This window comes from Carlito syrichta, unplaced genomic scaffold (assembly GCF_000164805.1).
Source record: "Carlito syrichta isolate Samal-C Ts95f unplaced genomic scaffold, Tarsius_syrichta-2.0.1 Scaffold66842, whole genome shotgun sequence".
Lineage (NCBI taxonomy): Eukaryota > Metazoa > Chordata > Mammalia > Primates > Tarsiidae > Carlito > Carlito syrichta.
In genome coordinates, this window is record NW_007010938.1 from 35,129 (window position 1) to 54,392 (window position 19,264).

The window sequence follows — 19,264 nt, forward strand, 5'->3', positions numbered from 1 at the left end:
TGTAAGGGAGAAGAGCATTTTAGGCAAGAGAACAGTCCCTTTTTAGAATAGTCCCTGAGGTAGAAGCATGCCTAGATGTATGAAGAATAAGCAATGAGACCTACAAGGTTTCAGATGATGCAAGAAGGTAGGTGTAGATCCTATAAGTTTTGTAGACCATTGGAAGAAGTTTTACTCTGAGTTAAAAGAGAAACCTTTTAAGCAGTGCAAGCAGAGAAGAAACATAAAAAAGGGTCATTCTGAATGTTTTGTTGAGAATAGACTAGTAGGGAAAGAACTGAAGTAGGGAGACCAGTTGGGAAGCTATTGGAAATAATCTGGGTGAGAAGGAGTGTGGTATGGATCAGAGTAGAAGCAATAGAGATGGTGAGAAATAGGCTAGATTTTGGACAAGTAAAGCTAACAAAAATTTTTGGCCAGTCAGATACAAAGCAAAAAGAGAGGAGGAGTCAAGGATTACACCAAGATTTTTTATTTGAGCACCTGAAAGGATAGTTTCCTCTAATGCATGTGGGAGAGACTGTAGATAGAAGAAGTAGGGATGGAGGGTTGAGTAGAAGACCAGGAGTTTAGTTTTTAGGTATTTTAAATTTGAAATACCTTTGAGATATTCAAGTGGAAATTGTAAGTAACAATTAGATATTTGAGGCTATAGTCGGGAAGCAGTTCAGAGCTAGATGTATATGTTTGTCAGGCATCACAATGAAGTCAGTATTTAAAATTGTTAGACTAGATAAGATTACCAAGAGAATGAGTATAGCTTGAAAAAAGAAGAAGCCTGAGAAGAGCCCTAGACAACTCCAGGAATAAGAGTTAATGTTGGAGGATTTCCACTGCCAGGTAAACATATAGTAGGTCATGACAGGCCAACACTCACCTGCAGAGGAGGAAAAGACAAGTTGCAAAAGTTGTATTTTTAAAGATACCAGCTAGCTGTGGAAGCAACAAGAATTAGATAAACTAAAATTTCAGATAGTGAAGAGTCATTCCCAGGTGAACTGACAGTTGTAGACTATTTTCTTCTCTGGAGATGTTTCCCGGTTTCTAGGAACAGGCTGAGGATCAGACTTAGCCTAAACAAAGAGACTATTCTGGGTTGAAGAAAAACCATCTGACTTTGGTAGTGATTGAATATATAGGACTGGTAAAAATGTTTGAAAACTAAAGGAATCCCCCAAGGGAAGAGGATTTCACCAAGAGACTTTTACTGAGTTCTAGGGTGTCCCAGGAAGCCAGGAGTTCAATCAGAAGGCAGATTGACATCTCGTAGTCTCCAAAGAAAAATCTCACTTAAAGGGATAGGCCTTACACACACACACACACACACACACACACACACACACACACACACACACACACACACTTTGGAATTGGAGACTAAAAAGCTAAGCCTAAAACACACACACACACACACACACACACACACACACACACACACACACTTTGGAATTGGAGACTAAAAAGCTAAGCCACAAACACACACACACACACACACACACACACACACACACACACACTTTGGAATTGGAGACTAAAAAGCTAAGCCTAAAACACACACACACACACACACACACACACACACACACTTTGGAATTGGAGACTAAAAAACTAAGTCTAAAACACACACACACTTTGGAATTGGAGACTAAAAAGCTAAGCCTAAAACACACACACACACACACACTTTGGAATTGGAGACTAAAAAGCTAAGCCTAAAACCTACATAGGGCATAGTTTCAGGGCTCAAGCGGAAAAAGATCTGCTAGCATCTCAGTCAAGGTACCTTGGACATATATATTTCTTGGAACAGAATAAAACAAGAAGTGAATTGAACCTTAACTCTTTACACGCGGAAACATCTGGCAGATCACCTACCAGCAACTTGACCATACTTTTTTACGAAATAGTAAAAAATGAATCACTAGATATTAATTAGTATGGTATTGGAACCAATTATTTTATTGTAATGATATTTGGCTTATAATAGAATTTTAGGCATTGAGGAACTTATTTATGACAAGAAGGTTATATCTTATATTTTTATAATGTGGGATAACATGTGAAACAGTCACCACATGCATTGCAGGTTCATTGATACATGTTGCACAATAGTTAATTTGTTTGACTTCTTTCACCAGTGTTTTTCTACTCAAGCAGACAATGCAGTCTTGTTTTCTTCCTCCCATATTAATTATAATAAGCTACTTGGAAGGCTGAGGCAGAAGGATCCCCGGAGCCCAGCAGGTCGAGGCTGCGGTGCCTGGGAGCGGCCGCTGCACTCCAGTCTGGGTGACAGAGTGAGACTCCAACTCAAAAAAAAAATAATAATAATAATATGTAATTTATTGTCTAGTCTGTTGTTCAAAGACAATGTGGAAGGATGCACTTGTGATTCCTGAAAACCACTTCTCAACTGATCTATCAGAAGCTTGAAAAATTTCAAATGGGACATAGGTTTTTCATTTTTTTTTCTTGGGTGCTCATCCAGTATATAGGAGTTATAACACATATTTCTAGTCCCCAGAAGAATAATTTCCTCCACCATCTTAAAGATTTTCACACACACACACAAAAATGGAGAAGCATATTGATGCACATGATCCATACCGCTCATATTTGCAATATAAATTAGAATCATTCAGGCTTTTTGACTGATACTTCCACCACGTAATATCCTTGTGGTAGATGTTATTTCTGCATGCTTCCAGGTGCTGAGAATTGTAACGATGCTTTTGTCCTTCCGCACAAGAAGAGTAAGATTATTTTTCCTATACATTATTGTTTTTTCATTTAAAATTTTGCCTTTTTTATTTTTACAGGTATTTCCTTTTGGTTGACTTTTTGCCAGTAAGATGACATTTCATCTTTGGTAGCTCTTCTACTAGGACAATACTAGTGTAATATCTGTCAGTAAACATGTGGTATCCTGCTGCATTGAGAACTTTTCCCACCAACTTTTTTATATAAATGTAATAGAATTCTAATGCTTACTGGAAGGTCAGGTCAAATGATGTTTTCCGATGTTATGCTGCCATAGTAGGGAAGTACTGAAAAAAGATACCCTGTTTTGAATCAGCTAGCATGTAAATGCGTATACCCCATTTGGTAGGCTTATTTTAATTGTGTTATAAATGATATCCTTTAAATTAAACAATGGCTTTGTCAACACAAATTGTCTGATCTGATATAATTTTTAATTGATATTTTTAATTGATATAGTCCAAATCATTACTGGCCTTTTGAACGTGAGTCCTGATCATCCTGTCACTCGACACAGATGTCTTCAAATGAAACATCCAGAAGATTTACATAAACCTTTCTCTACTGAATGTTTCTGAAAAGAAGAGGATTTTACTATTGAAAACAGTTGACCAGTATGCTTGCAAATTTGATGCTTGAATTATTCCCAATTTTAAGATAACTGCAATAAAAACTAAAAATTCCTGGTGGTCAGTGTCATTGATTCACTTACGCTGAATCAATTTGTGTGATAGCTGCTTTTTCCTTATTTTTTCATCCACATAACAATTTGTTTCTTTTATTAAACTACCCACTAATTCATTTGTGAACTACAGAGTAAAATAGTCATTTAGTTCTCTTATATTACTTGCTGTTTATGGTCCTGTTGTTTGAGGGTGTGCAACAAAATTTATTCTCTCTGGAGGATCGTCTTTCTCTATATCATCTTCCTATTCGTCTCTTGACAATGCATTATCTTCTACTTCTTCAAAACTGTTAACAACTTTCATTGCTATCACTTTCTAATATATTCGCCCATTTTCTTCTCTTAGCCAGGTGTGGTGGTGCACACCTGTGGTTTCAGCTACTTGAAAAACTGAGGCGGAAGGATCACTTGAGCCCAGCAGGTAGAGGCTGCAGTGGCCATGGGTGTGCCACTGCTCTCCAGCCTGGGTGACAGAATGAGATGAGACTCTTACTAAACAAAAAAAAGATGTCTATAATTCAGTCCCAGTGAGAATCCAAGCAGGACATTTTTTTCTTGTTTATAGAAATGTATATGGAAATGTTAAAGGCCTATCTAGAATATTCTGATACAGTCTTGAAAAAGAACTTAGTTGAAGACTTAACTGTAAACAACACTTTGTAATCAGACTATAGTAATGAACACAGAGTAGTATTGCAATAACAACAAGTAGACCTACTGAACAATAGAGCTACATTGTCTAATATGGACACTACCAGCAGCATGTGGTTATTGAGTACTTGAAATGTGGCAAGTCTTAATTGAGATGTGCTATAAATGGAAAGTATATACTATATTTTGAGGACTTATTATTGAAAAAGGAATACAGAAGTATTTTCTTAATTTTTTTATGGATTATGTGTTGAAATGTTAATACTTCTGATATATTTATTGGTTTAAATAAAATATATTATTAAAATCAGTTGCACCTGGTTCTTTTTACTTTTTTAATGTAGCTACTAGAAAATTTAAAATTACACATATAGCTTAATGACCTTGGTAGCAACAAAGATTTCTTGTTTTTTTGTTTGTTTGTTTTGTTTTGTTTTGTTTTGTTTTGTTGACCATCTTGGGCAACTTGGCGAGACCTCATCTCTATAATAAAAAATTAAAAAAATAAAATTAGCCCGGCATGGTAGCACATGCCTGTAGTTCTGGCTGCTTGGAAGGCTGAGATGGAAGGATTGCCTGAGCCCAGCAGGTTGAGGCTGTGGTAGCCATTAGTATACCACTGCACTCCAGCTTGGGCAACAGAATGAGACTCCAACTAAAAAAGAAAAAAAAGGGAGAGAGATTGAAAAGGAAACCCATAGACTGATAGGAAATGTTTGTAGTGTATATATCTGACAAAGGACTCTTATCCAAAATATATAAAGAGTTTCTACAAATAAATAAAAAAGGACAATTTTTAAAATAGACAAATGACTTGATTAGGAGGCTCACAAAAGAGGATATCCAAATGGCCCATAATTGTTTGAAAAGGTACTCAGCATCCTCAGTTATTAGGAAAATGTGAACTAAAGAGACAACACTGCGCGTCCACTAGAATGGCTAAGATGCTAAAGACTGACAAGATCAAGTCACTTGAAAATCCCATACTTTGATAGTGGGTGTAAAAATTGTTACAGTCTCTTTGAAAAAAATTTGACAGTGCTCATTAATACTAAACATATACCTATCCCATAACACAGTACTACTCCTAAGTATATATCTAAGATAAATGAGCATATTTGTCCACCAGAAGACATACACTTTATTTGAATTTTATGCATAATATAGAAACAATTAGAAGCAATGCAAATATTTTTCAGCAGTAGATAGTGTTGTAGTTATATTACCAGATGCTATACAGTGTTACAAAAGAATGAATTACATATTCTATGACTCCTTTTATGTGAAGTTTAATAATAGGCAAAATTGTGATGATAGAAGTCTGCATATTGGTTACTTCTTTGTGGTCTTTCAGAATGTTGAAAAGGTTATATAAGTTGATATGGGTGGTAGTTATATAATATGTGTATATGAAAAAAATTCATCAAGATATGCACTTGAGATTTGTATGTGCTATAAGTATGCCATATGTCAATAACTAAGCATTATGTTAGCATGCCTGATAGTTTCTTTTCTTTCTTTCTTTTTTTTTTTTTTTTGAGTCAGAGTCTTTGTCACCCAGACTGGAGTGCAGTGACCCTCACAGCCACTCCAGTGTTGACCTGCTGGACTCCAGCAATCCCTCTACCTCAGCCTTCCAAGTAGCCGGAACTACAGGCATGCGCTACCATGCCTGGCTAATTTTTTGGTTTTTTTTTTTTTTAGGGATGAGGTGTTGCCAAGTTGCCCGGGCTGGTCTCAAACCCCTGGGCTTATGCAATCCACTCACCTCGGCCTCCCAAAATGTTGTGATTACAGGCTGAGCCACCGAGCCCAACCTGATAATTTCTTGATGGTGAAGACTATACACATTTACTTATGTAAGACCAGTACGTAAATATAAAAGGCATTCAATAAATAATGTGGGATGGAAATTTAGGAAGGAAATGAAGTAGAGAGTTAAGAAGGAAATTGGCTCATTAATCTAGTTTCTCATAACCATGCACTTGTTCCTTTACTCACTGCCCACTTCCCATAGTCAGACTTTTGTTGGCTTCATAGTCATTGGTAGTGGTCCTTGCTGTCTGTGATAGGTGTGAGTATATAGAGAAGGGGGAGACCTTAATTAAGTGACATAGATCAAGAAAAATAACTCTCCACTCTTGCCTCAGGTAGTTCAATACTTTATTTCTTTGTATTTGCTTCCACCTCTCTTTTCCCTTCTTTGCTCTTTAGCATTCAACAAATACCTATTGGTTACCCATTTTTGCCTGACCTTTTCTAGGCTAGCAGCTATATCAGTGTGGAAAACAAGGATCCCTCTCCTCAAAAGGTTTTCATTATAAAGGGAGAAGACAAGCAATAAACTAGTTCCTTCTCCTTTTTTTTTTTTTTTTACCTATGTTTAAGAACCACGCAGAAAAGAAACACAGAAACAAAACCTTAGTCTGTATTCCCACCCATTCTTCCTATTGTGTGATAATTACAGTTCAATTCCCTTTTTGTTGAACAATGAGAAAGGACTTTTGTCATTTTGTATGAGCTTCTGCATGGCACCTAGCACAATGCCATGTGTCTGAAGGAGCTTAGTAAATATTTTTGTAATCTTTGGGACCATCTGTCTGTGCCTGCTTGCTGATTTCCATAATTCTTTTCTGTCATATGCCCATCTCACTTTTTAAAAAATTGTCACAACTTTTCTGGGAAAATCTTGATTTAAGATCTTAAGAAATATAATGGAACAGACACTGTGACCCATGCCTGTAATTCCAGCATTTTGGGAGGCCAAGACAGGAGAATCGCTTGAGGCCCGGAGTTTGAGACCAGTCTGGGCAACATAGGGAGACCTCATCTCTATTAAAAAAAAAAAAAAATAGCCAGGCATGGTGCTGTGCACCTGTATTTCCAGCTATTTGGGAGGTTGAGGTGAAAGGATCACTTGAGCTCAGGCAATTGAGGCTGCCGTGAGCCATGATCGTGCCACTGCACTCTAGCCTGGTTGACAGAGTGAAACTACAACTAAAAAAAAGGTAACGTTTTCTGTAATTGTGTGGCTGTATGACTTTGGGCCTTACATCGGGTAGATTGAAGGTGAAATGGAACAGAAATCATCCTGGGATGTTTCAACCAGAAACCCAGAATAGTGATATTGGCAGTTAGGGTTGTTGTGTTCTTTTTACATATTGCTTGAAGTCTCATGTTGTGATGGATCTGGAAAGGTCATAGTGACTATGAAACCACTGAGAAATAAAACTGCTCAAAATCCTGGAAAGAATGTTAAATATAAGAGTGTTCTGTCTGACTCAGTGCATTCTTTTTTAAGTTTGTCATTTTTTACGTAGATTTTTAAAAATCACAGATACTCTATAGAAAGACTTCATGAAACTAGGAACCTAGATTTGCCGATGGTGACTCTGGGGTAGGAAGGAAAGAATTTATTTTCAGTTGGGATTGACATTCAAAAGATGATCAGTGAAACAGCTATTTCCAGAAACGGGAAAGATGGTACAATTTAGTATATAACATCTTCTTTTTGCATAGTGCTTATTGTTTACAAAAATGTTTTCACATACCATTTTATCTTCTCAGTAATGCAGTGAGATAGATATTTTTAACTCCTATTTTAATAGATTTGGAAACTATTGATTTACCCCAAATCTGTAGCTGGTAGGTATTAGAATTGGGACCTTCAGATTCTAGGCCCCCAGACTCTTTTCTTTTACAGTTTTCTGAAAATTTTATGTGGCAATTTGTAGGTAGTTTTGAAAAGAAGGTAAATCCTAGGATCAGTTTTAGCGATATTAAATATAGATCTGAAATTGAAGCTGAAAAACAGAAAAACTTACTGTTTATATGATAGGGTTGTTTCCAGAAGTTAGAAACCACCCTTTTAAATTCAAGTTTTGCAAAACATTTGTGATCTTTTGACCACTCTGTGAGCTGATAAGATGGAGGCCTTGATACCCAAAGGTGAACTTTTGAATGAAATAGTGCCTATTGTAGTATTTCTTATCAGAATTATTTTCTTGGATTGTGTGGTTCCATCAATTTTCTTTTCACTCTTTGTCTCCAGGAGCCTCCAGAAGATGATGCAAACATCATTGAGAAGATCCTGGCATCTAAGACTGTACAAGAGGTTGGTGGCTCATGTTTCTATCTTTTTATCACTGGCACAAATTACACCCTCTGTGAAGATGTTGGCTAGAGAACCTAGAATGATCATTCTTGGCTGGAGTGAGTGGTAGGCAAGAGTGTTGTCTGGCTAATCAACACTTATTTTCACCCCCATGTAAGATTTTAGGACATACAACTCTTAAAATATCTAGAATGCCTGAAACTGCTCATTTTCTCCATTGTGATCCTAGCAAAAGGTATTTATTCCTTAGTTACTATAGCCCATTGAAAGCAAGCCGGGCTCGGTGGCTCAGCCTGTAATCCCGTGCCTTTGGGAGGCTGAGGTGAGTGGATTGCCTAAGCCCGTGGGTTCGAGACCCGCCTGGGCAGCAAGACCTCATCTCTACAATAAATCAAAAAATCAGCCGGGTGTGGTAGCGCATGCCTGTAATTCCGGCTACTCGGAAGGCTGAGGCGGAAGGATCGCCGGAGCCCAGCAGGTCGAGGCTGCGGTGACCGGGAGCGGCCACTGCACTCCAGTCTGGGCGACAGAGTGAGACTCCAACTCAAAAAAAACCAAAAAACAAAAGAAAGTCATTAGAGCTTGCTGCCCATTGAAAGAGGACTGAATTTTTAAGAAAAGTGGTACATGTACATGATGGAATATTACGCAGCCATAAAAAAGGACAAAATTATGAACTTCATAGCAAGTTGGATGGACTTAGAGTCTATAATACTGAGTGATCTATCACAGAAACAAAGAACTGAGTATCACATGTTCTCACTCATAAATGGACTTTGAACAGTTATTGTAATACTATAAGAAAAGTATTCGCAATGGTGGGAAATTGTTGGAGTAGGGGGAGGGGGGTTTTGCGACCGGAGGGGGGGACACACCTCATCAACAAGATTACCTACTTAACAAACATCTATGTATTTAGCCCTGAATTGTATCCCGCATCTTTAAAATTAAATTAAAAAAAAAAAAAAAAAGAAAGTACTTAGAGGGACAAGAAGAAGGAATGAAGAAAAGAATCCTAATGGAGATGTTGGATTTGGCTTTTTTCTTTAGACATCTCAAGGCCATTGTAGGACTCCTAGAGAAAATTTTCAGGAGAGTATGTTGATGCTGGTGAGAGCATAGCTTCATCTTTACTTCAAGTATTTATGAAAGTAAACTGCCTTACTTACAGAGTGAATACTACTGGTGTTTCAGGAGTGAGGGTCTAATGCCAGACATAAATGTAATCTCTTTCACACCAGGCACTGGTCCTGACAGTTTTCAAGCTCTGGGCCATTTTGGGTTTATCAGGTGAACGGTTTCTCAGCCTGGATCTTGGAAGGACTCCGGGTCAATCCTTTTTTTTTATTTTTTACCTTATAGCTGTGTATTTCATCATTACCTGTCAGGAAAAGGCCTGGAAAAATGAAAATATCATTAAGAAATATTTACTAAAACCAGAAAGAAACATTGATTACCTGTTTTCTTTTGGCACATAAGGGTGATCTGCCTGTGATATGTGCTAAGCGCTTGCTGTTCATTACAGGTTCACCCGGGAGAACCTCCATTCGACTTGGAGCTATTCTACGTTAAGTATAGAAATTTGTACGTCTATTTAAAGTATTATGTGTATTTGGATTTTATATGAATGATACTTCTTTCCCATATCTTCAGAGACTGGTCCCTAGGGCGTGACCCACAGATATTAACTGACTTAAGTTTATTTTAGCCAGTAATGCTCAACTTTGGCTCCACATCACATATAATTACCTGGAGAGCTTTTCTTTTTTTCTTTTTTTTTTAGTCAGGGTTTCACTGTCACCCAGGTTGGAGTGCAGTGACATGATCACAATACACTGAAGCCTTAAACTCCCAGGCTCATGTAATCCTTCTGCCTCAGCCTCTTGAATAACCGGGACTACAGGCATGTACCACCACACCCAGCTAATGTTTTGATATTTTTGTAGAGATGAGGTCTTGCTGTGTTGTCTTGGCAGGTCTCAAACTCCTGGACTCAAGCAGTCCTCCAGCCTCAGCCTCCCAAAGTGCTAGAATTACAGGCATGAGCCACCATGCCTCCAGCCGTGAAGAACTCTTTAAAATAACTGAAGTCCTTACTCCACCCAAGACCAATTGACTCTGATTCAGTATGTCCCAAGGACTGATGTTTTAAAAAATCTCCCTGGGCAGTTCTTACATCTCTCCAGAGTAGAGAACCATTGTCCTATAGCATATGCTCTTTTTTTCCCTCTTGTATTTTTTCCTCTCTGCTACCCACCCACTTTCACTAATATGTGTTAATGATAACCTGCCCATGCCTGATCTCCCTCTGCTCTGAGCTGGGTTCTGTAGATGCTGCAGAGAGATCAGTTGCTTGGAATTACTCCATTTTGTTTGTTTTCTCTTGCTCTCCTTAAGGGCAAGACCTTTGTAAGCCCAATCTCCAGCAGTTTCACACCAAATCATTCCACTATTTCTGTGTTAGATGGTCACCCTGTTTATTGAATACCTTAAAGCTCAATCATTTATTAGCTATGTGCTTGTCTCACAATTTGTGTGTCTTTGGATAGTTCCTACTTACATTGTAAATGGGCCACAATGGAAGAGCTTGAAAAGGATCCTCGCATCGCACAGAAGATCAAGCGATTTAGGAATAAACAAGCCCAGATGAAGCACATTTTTACTGAGGTGAAGCAATATTTATTGGCTCATTTGACTGCTGCTTTTCTTGCAGCATTCAATATTGGGTTTAAATTTCTAAGTCCAAGTTGAAGTCCTATACAGATCTATTGCTGAAGTCAAACTGATAAGAGTGTGCTGATTTGCAGCAAAACTAGTTTAGATTTAAGTCAAAGACAAATTACGGTGTAAGGATCAAACCTTATAAACTGACAACTCATAAGAGCATATACTTTGGTATGAATGCTAATAAATAGCTAAGGTGAGAGGGATATGCACACAATTCTTTTATCCCTCCGTGTCCCACAAAAGAACATTCCAAAAAGATTTAAAATCTGAATGTAAAAAACAAAGCTGAAAGTATTAATAAAGAGTTTTATTTATGTAAACTTGGGAATGTCTGAGTATTGTACCTATAGCAAGAGAACATATTGATAGATTTGAATAGTAGTAAATCTATATGTGCTATATATCAGAAAGTCACAAATTTTAAGTAAATAATTAGGAAATATGTATATACGTTATGTGCACACACATTTTTCCTGATTATATACATGTGCATACTTATGGTGTATACTTTTCTTATACAATATGGGAACCTTTGTATTTATATTTATACATATGCACATAATTTATATACATGTGTATGACAGCTTTAATGATAAGATGTATTCTTATAACTTAGTAAGAAAAATATAAAACCTCAGATAGAAAAATGGACAAATTAACAGAAATTTCAGAAAGAAGGAAAAATTGGTCATTAATCATACAAAAATGTCAATTTCACAGTATTCAAAGAAGTACAAATTAAAATGAGAATCTTCTCATTTTTATTTCCTAAATGTTTGAAGGTTTTAAGAAATGGTATTCTCTGATGAGGGTGTAGGAAAGAGGCACTAGTATATCACTGAGTGGGAATGTAACTTGGTGTGGCCTGTCAGAAGAACAATATGGCAATAGATGTTAAATGTCCCAAAATCTGTATATCTTTTGACCCAGAAAGCCTGATTCTCTTGGTTATTTTAAGGAAATTATCAAGTCTTTGCACAAAGATGTAGCTGTGATAAAGTTTTGTTTATATTAGTGAAAAGTAGAAAACAAATTGCTAGATAATAAGCATTTGTTAAATTATGATGCATTTCATAGAATGGAATACTGTGCAGCTTATAAAAAAATTGGTGAATTCTATTTTAACATGTTGTTTTCAGTCTTATACAAATAACTTTTGAAGAAAAGAAACAATAGAAATTATTCTTAAAATGGAAAGTCACTAGTACTAGACACTAAGAATGTAGTCAGATGCCATCAAATTAATTATACACTTACCGACTCATCATTCATGCTGCACTCTTCTCCAAGTCATAAAACATTAATTTAGGATAATGTCAATAAAACTCTCCTAATCCCAATTTGAGATCCTTCCTACTGAGTCTTAAAGTGTGGCCCTATCCCTCTCCGTGATTGTTTTAAAGCCTGTGAGAACTGTTTTTCATGGCAGTATTCCTCTGGTAGAGAGTTGGGGAAAGGAAGTGATGACTAGAATTGGAAGAACCATCTTTGAAGTCCCATTGGATACTCTCCATACTTCTTGGAACTTTTATTCATACCTCTGTTTTACCAAGTATTTCAGTGGAGTAACTTATGTGTATGTTTCATACATCTTAAGCCCTGTGAGACACAGTCCATATCATCCTTCTATTTCTGTCACTGATACTAAGCACAGGGTCAGTGCTCATAATTATTTGACTATCCCCGTAAGGGAAGAGGCTTACTTTATACTATTCCCCTGCTTCAACCTCTCAGTGTTCTCCATTTTTTTAAAAAATAGAGTCCAAACTCCTTAATAGAGCCTATACAGCCTTATGTGTCTGTTTTCTGATATATCCCAAGGGAGTGAATTTTTTTCTTGATTTGGAATAGAGGAAACTGTGGTAGGGTATTTGGAAATAATGTAACAAGAGTTTATACTCTTGTCTGAAGGAAAGAGAAGATTGGGAACACATGAAATTAAAGAGGAGTATTAATGGGGAGTGGTTCCCATAACACTTTGGTCTTGATCTAGTCAAAACTTTTATTAGTAACTTGGATAAATAATTTAATGATGTATCATAACTTAGTTTTGAATAGAGCATCTTCATATCCATTATTTCCAACTTCTTAATGAGGTAGCCAAGGCTTGAAAGGCTGCAAGTTCACAAACACACGTAGAAGCCCCTTCTGACTAAATCCTGACTACTGAACAGCCAAGAGACTCTATACAGACCCATTACTGGGAGAATAAATGACAAAGTCCAGGTTTACTTGGACAGGCTTAGGTGAATACGATGTGCAAATAAATGTAATGTCCTACTTTTGTCTTTTAAGTATCGTGCAATTTTGAAGTGAGCAAAATGACTGGATTGCAGTTTTAGGGAGAAAAGCTGTTGCTAGCTTAATTATTTACAAGTTTTACTGTGTGTCAAGAGTAGGGTATGGCTGCTTACAAAGTAATGCTAACCCCAGACTGCACCAATAGAGAACGCTTCTGCTGTGCCTTGCTCTTTTCATTCCTAAGTATTATGTTCATTTGGGTACCAGGATTCAGTGAGGGATTTTGCAGAGCCCATGGGTAGCTGCAAGAGGACTAACGGTGAGAACAGGGCAGGGGCAGAAGCATAGCGGGTGATTGGGAACAAAGACGAAAAGCAGACTGCACAATGGTAAGAGCCTGGCTTCTGAAGTCAGACTTCCCACCCCGGCACACAACTGGGTAGCCTTTGGACCACTGGCATTCACTCCTTCAAACTCAGTATCCTCATATGTATAAAGCAGGACTCCTAAAAGAAGCAACTTCACAGAATACCTGTGAGGATCCAATGACAGTGCTCTTGCAGTTTCTCAGTTTTGTTGAGGAATAATTCACAAATAAAATTGTATATTTTTTCCCCTTGGGGTGAGACCACTTAAGGTCTATCCTTTTAGCAGATTTAAAATACAATACAGTATTTTGAAGTGTCATCACCATGCTGTGCATTGGATTTTCAAAATTTGTTCATCCTCTGTAACTCAATTTTATAGGCTTTGACAATATCTTCCCATCTCTTCTTCCCCTCTGTCCCTGGAAACCAGCATTCTGCTGTCTGCTTCTATGAGTTTGGATATTTTAGAGTCTACATATAAGTAAGATCATACAGTATTTGTCTTTCTGTGTCTGGCTTATTATACTATAATGTCCTCCAGGCTCATCCTTGTTGGAAATGACAGGATTTCTTTTTTAAGGCTGAATAATGTTCTGTTGCATGAATATATGCGCCTCACTTTCTTTATCCATTTGTCTGTTGATGGACACTTAGGTTGTTTTTGTATCTTGGCTATTGTGTATAATAAATGAACGGTGTTTTATAGAGGTGTGTAGAACAGTGCAGGTTTCTTGCTCACTCTTCCATAAATATTAGCTCTCTGTATCATTAAGAGATCTGGGAACAGAACATATAAAGAACGGTTGAACAAACTGGATTTTTAAGCCAGTTAGGTAGGAAGAAGATTGCCAAAGAGACAGTACAAGAGGAAAGAATCACATTACTTACTGCTGCTATTGGGAAAGCAGTTCACACCAATGAGCAATAGTTAAAAGGAAGTAAGTTAGACTATAGTTTAATCTTGGTAATTATAAAGATCATGATACTACTACTAAACAGTATTAGAGGATAGTAAATGTCTTAACAGGAATAATTGAATCTGAGAGTGAGTTTGCCAGGGATGCTGTGAAAAGTATTCCTGAATTGATTAGATGATAAAACTAGATAGCCCCTAAAGTGCCTTCTGGCCCAAGTGGCAGTGAGAACATTCCAACAGCCCTGGAGGAGAGCTTCTGGGTAAGAAAGACCTGGGTGAATGGTCCTGTTCACATAGCTCTTTGGTCACATTACTTAACCTCTCTGAGTCAGTTTCTTCATAGCACCTATTCAATAAGATAATCTTGAAACTCAAATGAAAGCATTTAGCGTTAGTCTAGACATGAAATAAATATTTCTAAATATTGCTTGTTGTTTATAAGTAAACATTTTTGAAGCATAATGTGTGTAAAGGTAAATAAACATTCTAAGTATACATCTCAATGAGCTTTACAAAATAAACATGCTTGTGTAAGTACTTTCTAGGTTAGGAAATAGAACATTATCAGTACCCAGGAAGCTCCCCTCATGTGCTCCTTCAATGTTAGCTATCGTTGTTGTTATTAAGAAGAAAAACTGTAATTCCTACTTGCCTAAGGCTATATTTGGAACAAAGAGCAGTAAGGAAGAGGGAACCCTTCCAGTGCTGTTTTTCGCACATTGCTGTAATGACCAACAGACATGTATTACCTAGCCACGGTACAGTCTCTGAGATGATTGGATCCTTTAAATTTAGACATAGAGAGCAGGATTTGAGAAAAGTGAAGAAATGTTTGTGGAGTGACTTCTTAAGCAAACCCTTTCCTTCTGTGTTTGCTGAGAGGACCCAGAGTAGGGGTTACTTAAAGATAAAGCCCTGGGTGTTGGATTTAAAGAAAGGGGACACACTTCTTAACTGTTCTTCTCTGTTTACATTAGCCTGATGAAGACTTGTTCAATCCAGACTATGTGGAAGTTGATCGCATCTTGGAGGTGGCCCACACCAAGGATGCAGAAACAGGGGAGGTAGGGGTTTTTGTCTCCTAAAGCGTCTTCCCTTCTTGCCACATATTTTGCTTGCTTTAACATGTGACCTTTGTTTTAATGGTATTCCTGTGTTGTTATGTAGAGTGATTTTCCAGAGGTTGGCAGAGTATGACTAACTCCTTTAATCTAGTAGGAAAAACATTAAGTTTCTTTCTATGTTCCACCAGGAGGTGACACATTACCTGGTAAAGTGGTGCTCATTACCATATGAAGAAAGCACGTGGGAACTAGAGGAAGACGTGGATCCTGCAAAAGTTAAAGAATTTGAATCTCTTCAAGTTCTCCCTGAAATTAAGCATGTGGTAAAGTATTCTTATCTCTGTCTGACACCTCTTAGAACATGTAATTTTATGAACTTTGCAATTATGAAAGTCCACTTGACTGTATGCCTAACTGGTTTCTGTGATAGTTTACCTTTGTCACTCTCCATTGAACTTGCAGCTCAACGTTTTCTTCCCTGAATCAAATTTTGCCCTGGTCAGCTTTGGGTCCCGGCTCTATTGTGATGTATGTGGCATTTTAAAAGGTTGGATATGGGCTTAGATTTTTTTGGTGTATGCCTGTCATATGGAATTGGTAAGATAGAATGTGTAAGAAATGTCTGACATGCAAAAGAATCTCAGTAGATAATATCTTAATTGTTCCCTGTTCTTTTACCTCTTGCTCCTCATCAGTGACCTCTTTTCTTTCTTTTCTTTTTTTCTTCTCCTTCATTCAGCTGAGGTATTCTTTAGAGGTATATAGAGGTATCTTGAGATGCAGAATTTTGATTAGAATCCTGCGTAGTTTATAATGTTTTGTCTGCATGACTGATTGTTCAGTTCTTCTTTCAATGCTCTCCTATTTACACTATCTTCTATTTTTAATTCAATTTGTCAGTTATTTATTCAGCATCTCCTACAGATTGATTCTTAATGTGAGATATAATAAGAGATAAGGTACAGGCACTGCCTTCAGGAACTCACAGTCCAACGGAAGAAGCATGTGTATACATGGTCAAATAAAGCACCAGGCTAATTGTGGTGTGTGGGGCAATGCAGAAACAGACCACTCTGGGATCAAAGAGTAGACAGAGTTTCATTCTGAAACAGTTGGGATTCTCATCCATTCTCTCAGCCCCACTTAGTTCCTCAACCTAACTGTGTATTTGGCAAGAATATTAATTCTCGGGTGTTTTCGTGTGATTTCTTGGTTTCTTTACTTTTTTCTTGTTAATGCTGCCGTCCTTCCCATCTGTCAGTGAACCATAGTATTGCTTTACACTTGCCTTGTTTTCTAATTTATTCTCATTTTAAAATGTACATTTTGAAATTTTATCTCAAAATTTTTAAATTGAAATGATACCTAAAGATGCAGTGAAAGCTGTCTCTTAATGTGTTAAGAAAAGGGCTGGCTCCAAGTGATAACTTACCTGAATAACTGGGGTTTTTTTTGTTTGTTTTTTGTTTTCTTTTGGGTTTTTTTGAGGCATCTTATTCTGGATTTCGAAGTGTAAAAGTGACTTTATCAGTTTTGATGTATAGGACATTTTGTACCTAAATCTCTGGTAAAAATGGGTTACTTGGAATGTCAAGAGTGGAAGAAATAAGTGCGTCAGTGAAGAGAGTAAAGCAATCTTTTACTAAGCAAGACCCCTAGTCTTGGAGATGCCAAAAGTCAGTCCTCTTTTGAAATCAACTAAGTAGCTACTGAAGATTGTAGAGCCTTGGGGTGATTCATAGCCTGTCATCTAGACCACTTAGGAACCACCCAGACTAGGCATCAGAAGCTTCTAGCTGGTTTCAGCTTAGAGAGCTGAAATATCTGGTCAGTAGATGGTATAAAACTACCCTTTAACACTGGGGGAAAGAGGGAAAACCTGGAGGCATAACCATGATGCTTATACATCTAGAGCACTTTCAAGACAGCAAAGTAGAAATCTACAGTAAAATTCTTTCATATATTATCTACAATGCTGAGAGTGAACTCCTTGAGTCAGTAGAGGTGAGGAAGCTTCCAGAAAGTCTGTCGATAGTATCTAGTAGAGTAGGAAAGAACGCTCATTGGAATGGATCGCCTGGGCTTCAGGGATTCAGGCTGAATGGTAATTTCTTTAAGGAAACAGAGCAGGAGAATTTATATAGAAGCACATTTGCTTAAAAACTCTTCTTTTAAAAAAAAACTTTTTATATTGCAACAATGTATTCTTTCTTCCTTTATTTCTAAAAACGCCTGTAACTATGGGCTGATAATAATATACAACAGAGTCTTCTTTCAAAGTGCCTAGCCTAACTACAGCTGTAGTAATTTTATAGGTGATTTGTGACACATATTTTTCTGCAAGACCGTGAACAGCTTACACTTATCTCCAAATATGAGTGATACAATTGGGAGGATTATATTAGATCTCACGTGCAAATGGCTTAGTTTTACTTAACAACATATTTCTGGTATAGACTTTATTGTAGTAACCCAAAGTAAAACTACCAAAGACTAAAATTGCTGTTTAAAAAAGCTAGAGTCTTAGTATTCTCATTTATAACTATAGGCATAGCTATTTTTTGTGTTTTTTTTTTTTTTGAGTTGGAATCTCACTCTGTCACCCAGACTGGAGTGCAGTGGCTGCTTCTGGCCACCACAGCCTCGCCTGCTGGGCTCCGGCGATCCTTCCGCCTCAGCCTTCCAAGTAGCCGGAATTACAGGCATGCACTACCATGCCCGGCTGATTTTTTTTTATTTATTGTAGAGATGAGGTCTCGATGCCCAGGCGAGTCTCGAACCCTCAGGCTTAGGCAATCCACTCACCTCAGCTTCCCAAAGGCACGGGATTACAGGCTGAGCCACCGAGCCCGGCTTTTTTTGTTATTTTTAACACCTTAATATTCCATTTTAGGAGCTCAAATAGTCAAATCTATGACCAAATAATAAAAAACTTAACTAGTATCTAAATAGATTTTTGGATGGGAGGGCTCAATGCATAATGATTTAAATTTTCCCTAAATTAATAATTTAATGTAGTTTGAATTGAAATTCCAATGGGATTTTAAGATAACTTGACAAATTGATTCTAAATTTACATGGAATGATCAATAAGATTGAATAGTCAAGACTTTTTTTTTTTTAAATCAGTATTTTTTATTATGGTTTTGTGGGGTACAGTTAAAGAGTTAGGTGTACAATTACGTTTCATTCAGGCACCCTGCTGATAAGAGGTGTTTTCCCATCCCCAGACAGATATTTGCTACTGTTAATCCCATCCCCCTCCCCCCGTAGTTTCCCAGTACCATCAGTCATTTTCTTATAGTGTCACATTGGATGTTCAAGGTCCATTATATGAGTGAGAACATGTGATACTCGGATCTTTGTTTCTGTGAGAGGTCACTCAGTATTATAGATTCTAGTTCCATCCAGGTTGCTGCGAAATTCATGATCTTGTTCTTTTTTATGGCTGCGTAGTATTCCATCGTGTATATGTACCACTTTTTTTCATCCAGTCCTCTTTTGATGGGCAGCATGGTTGTTTCCAGGTTCTTGCTATTGTGAACAACACTACAAGAAACATGCGTGTGCAGGTATCCTTTTTATAGAGTGATATGAGTTCTCCAGGGTATATTCCCAGTAGGGGGATTGTGGGATCATATGGAAGGTCGATTTTTAGAACTTTTAGGAATCGCCACACTGCTTTCCACAGAGGTTGCACTAGTTTACACTCCCACCAACAGTCTAGAAGTGTTCCCA

The 19,264-nt window shown here is 37.5% G+C and overlaps 1 protein-coding gene across 1 annotated transcript in view; it reads left to right on the top strand.

Moving 5' to 3' along the window:
* LOC103253168 (chromodomain-helicase-DNA-binding protein 6-like) overlaps positions 1-19,264 on the top strand; it is a gene marked incomplete at its 3' end in the record, with an annotated part of 79,778 nt that overhangs the window by 27,331 nt on the left and 33,183 nt on the right. Inside the window, exons 5-9 of the mRNA XM_021709075.1 lie at positions 8,148-8,210; positions 9,736-9,794; positions 10,760-10,877; positions 15,440-15,526; positions 15,715-15,849. Coding sequence (XP_021564750.1) covers positions 8,148-8,210; positions 9,736-9,794; positions 10,760-10,877; positions 15,440-15,526; positions 15,715-15,849 — 462 coding nt within the window. The remainder of the gene's footprint in view (positions 1-8,147; positions 8,211-9,735; positions 9,795-10,759; positions 10,878-15,439; positions 15,527-15,714; positions 15,850-19,264) is intronic.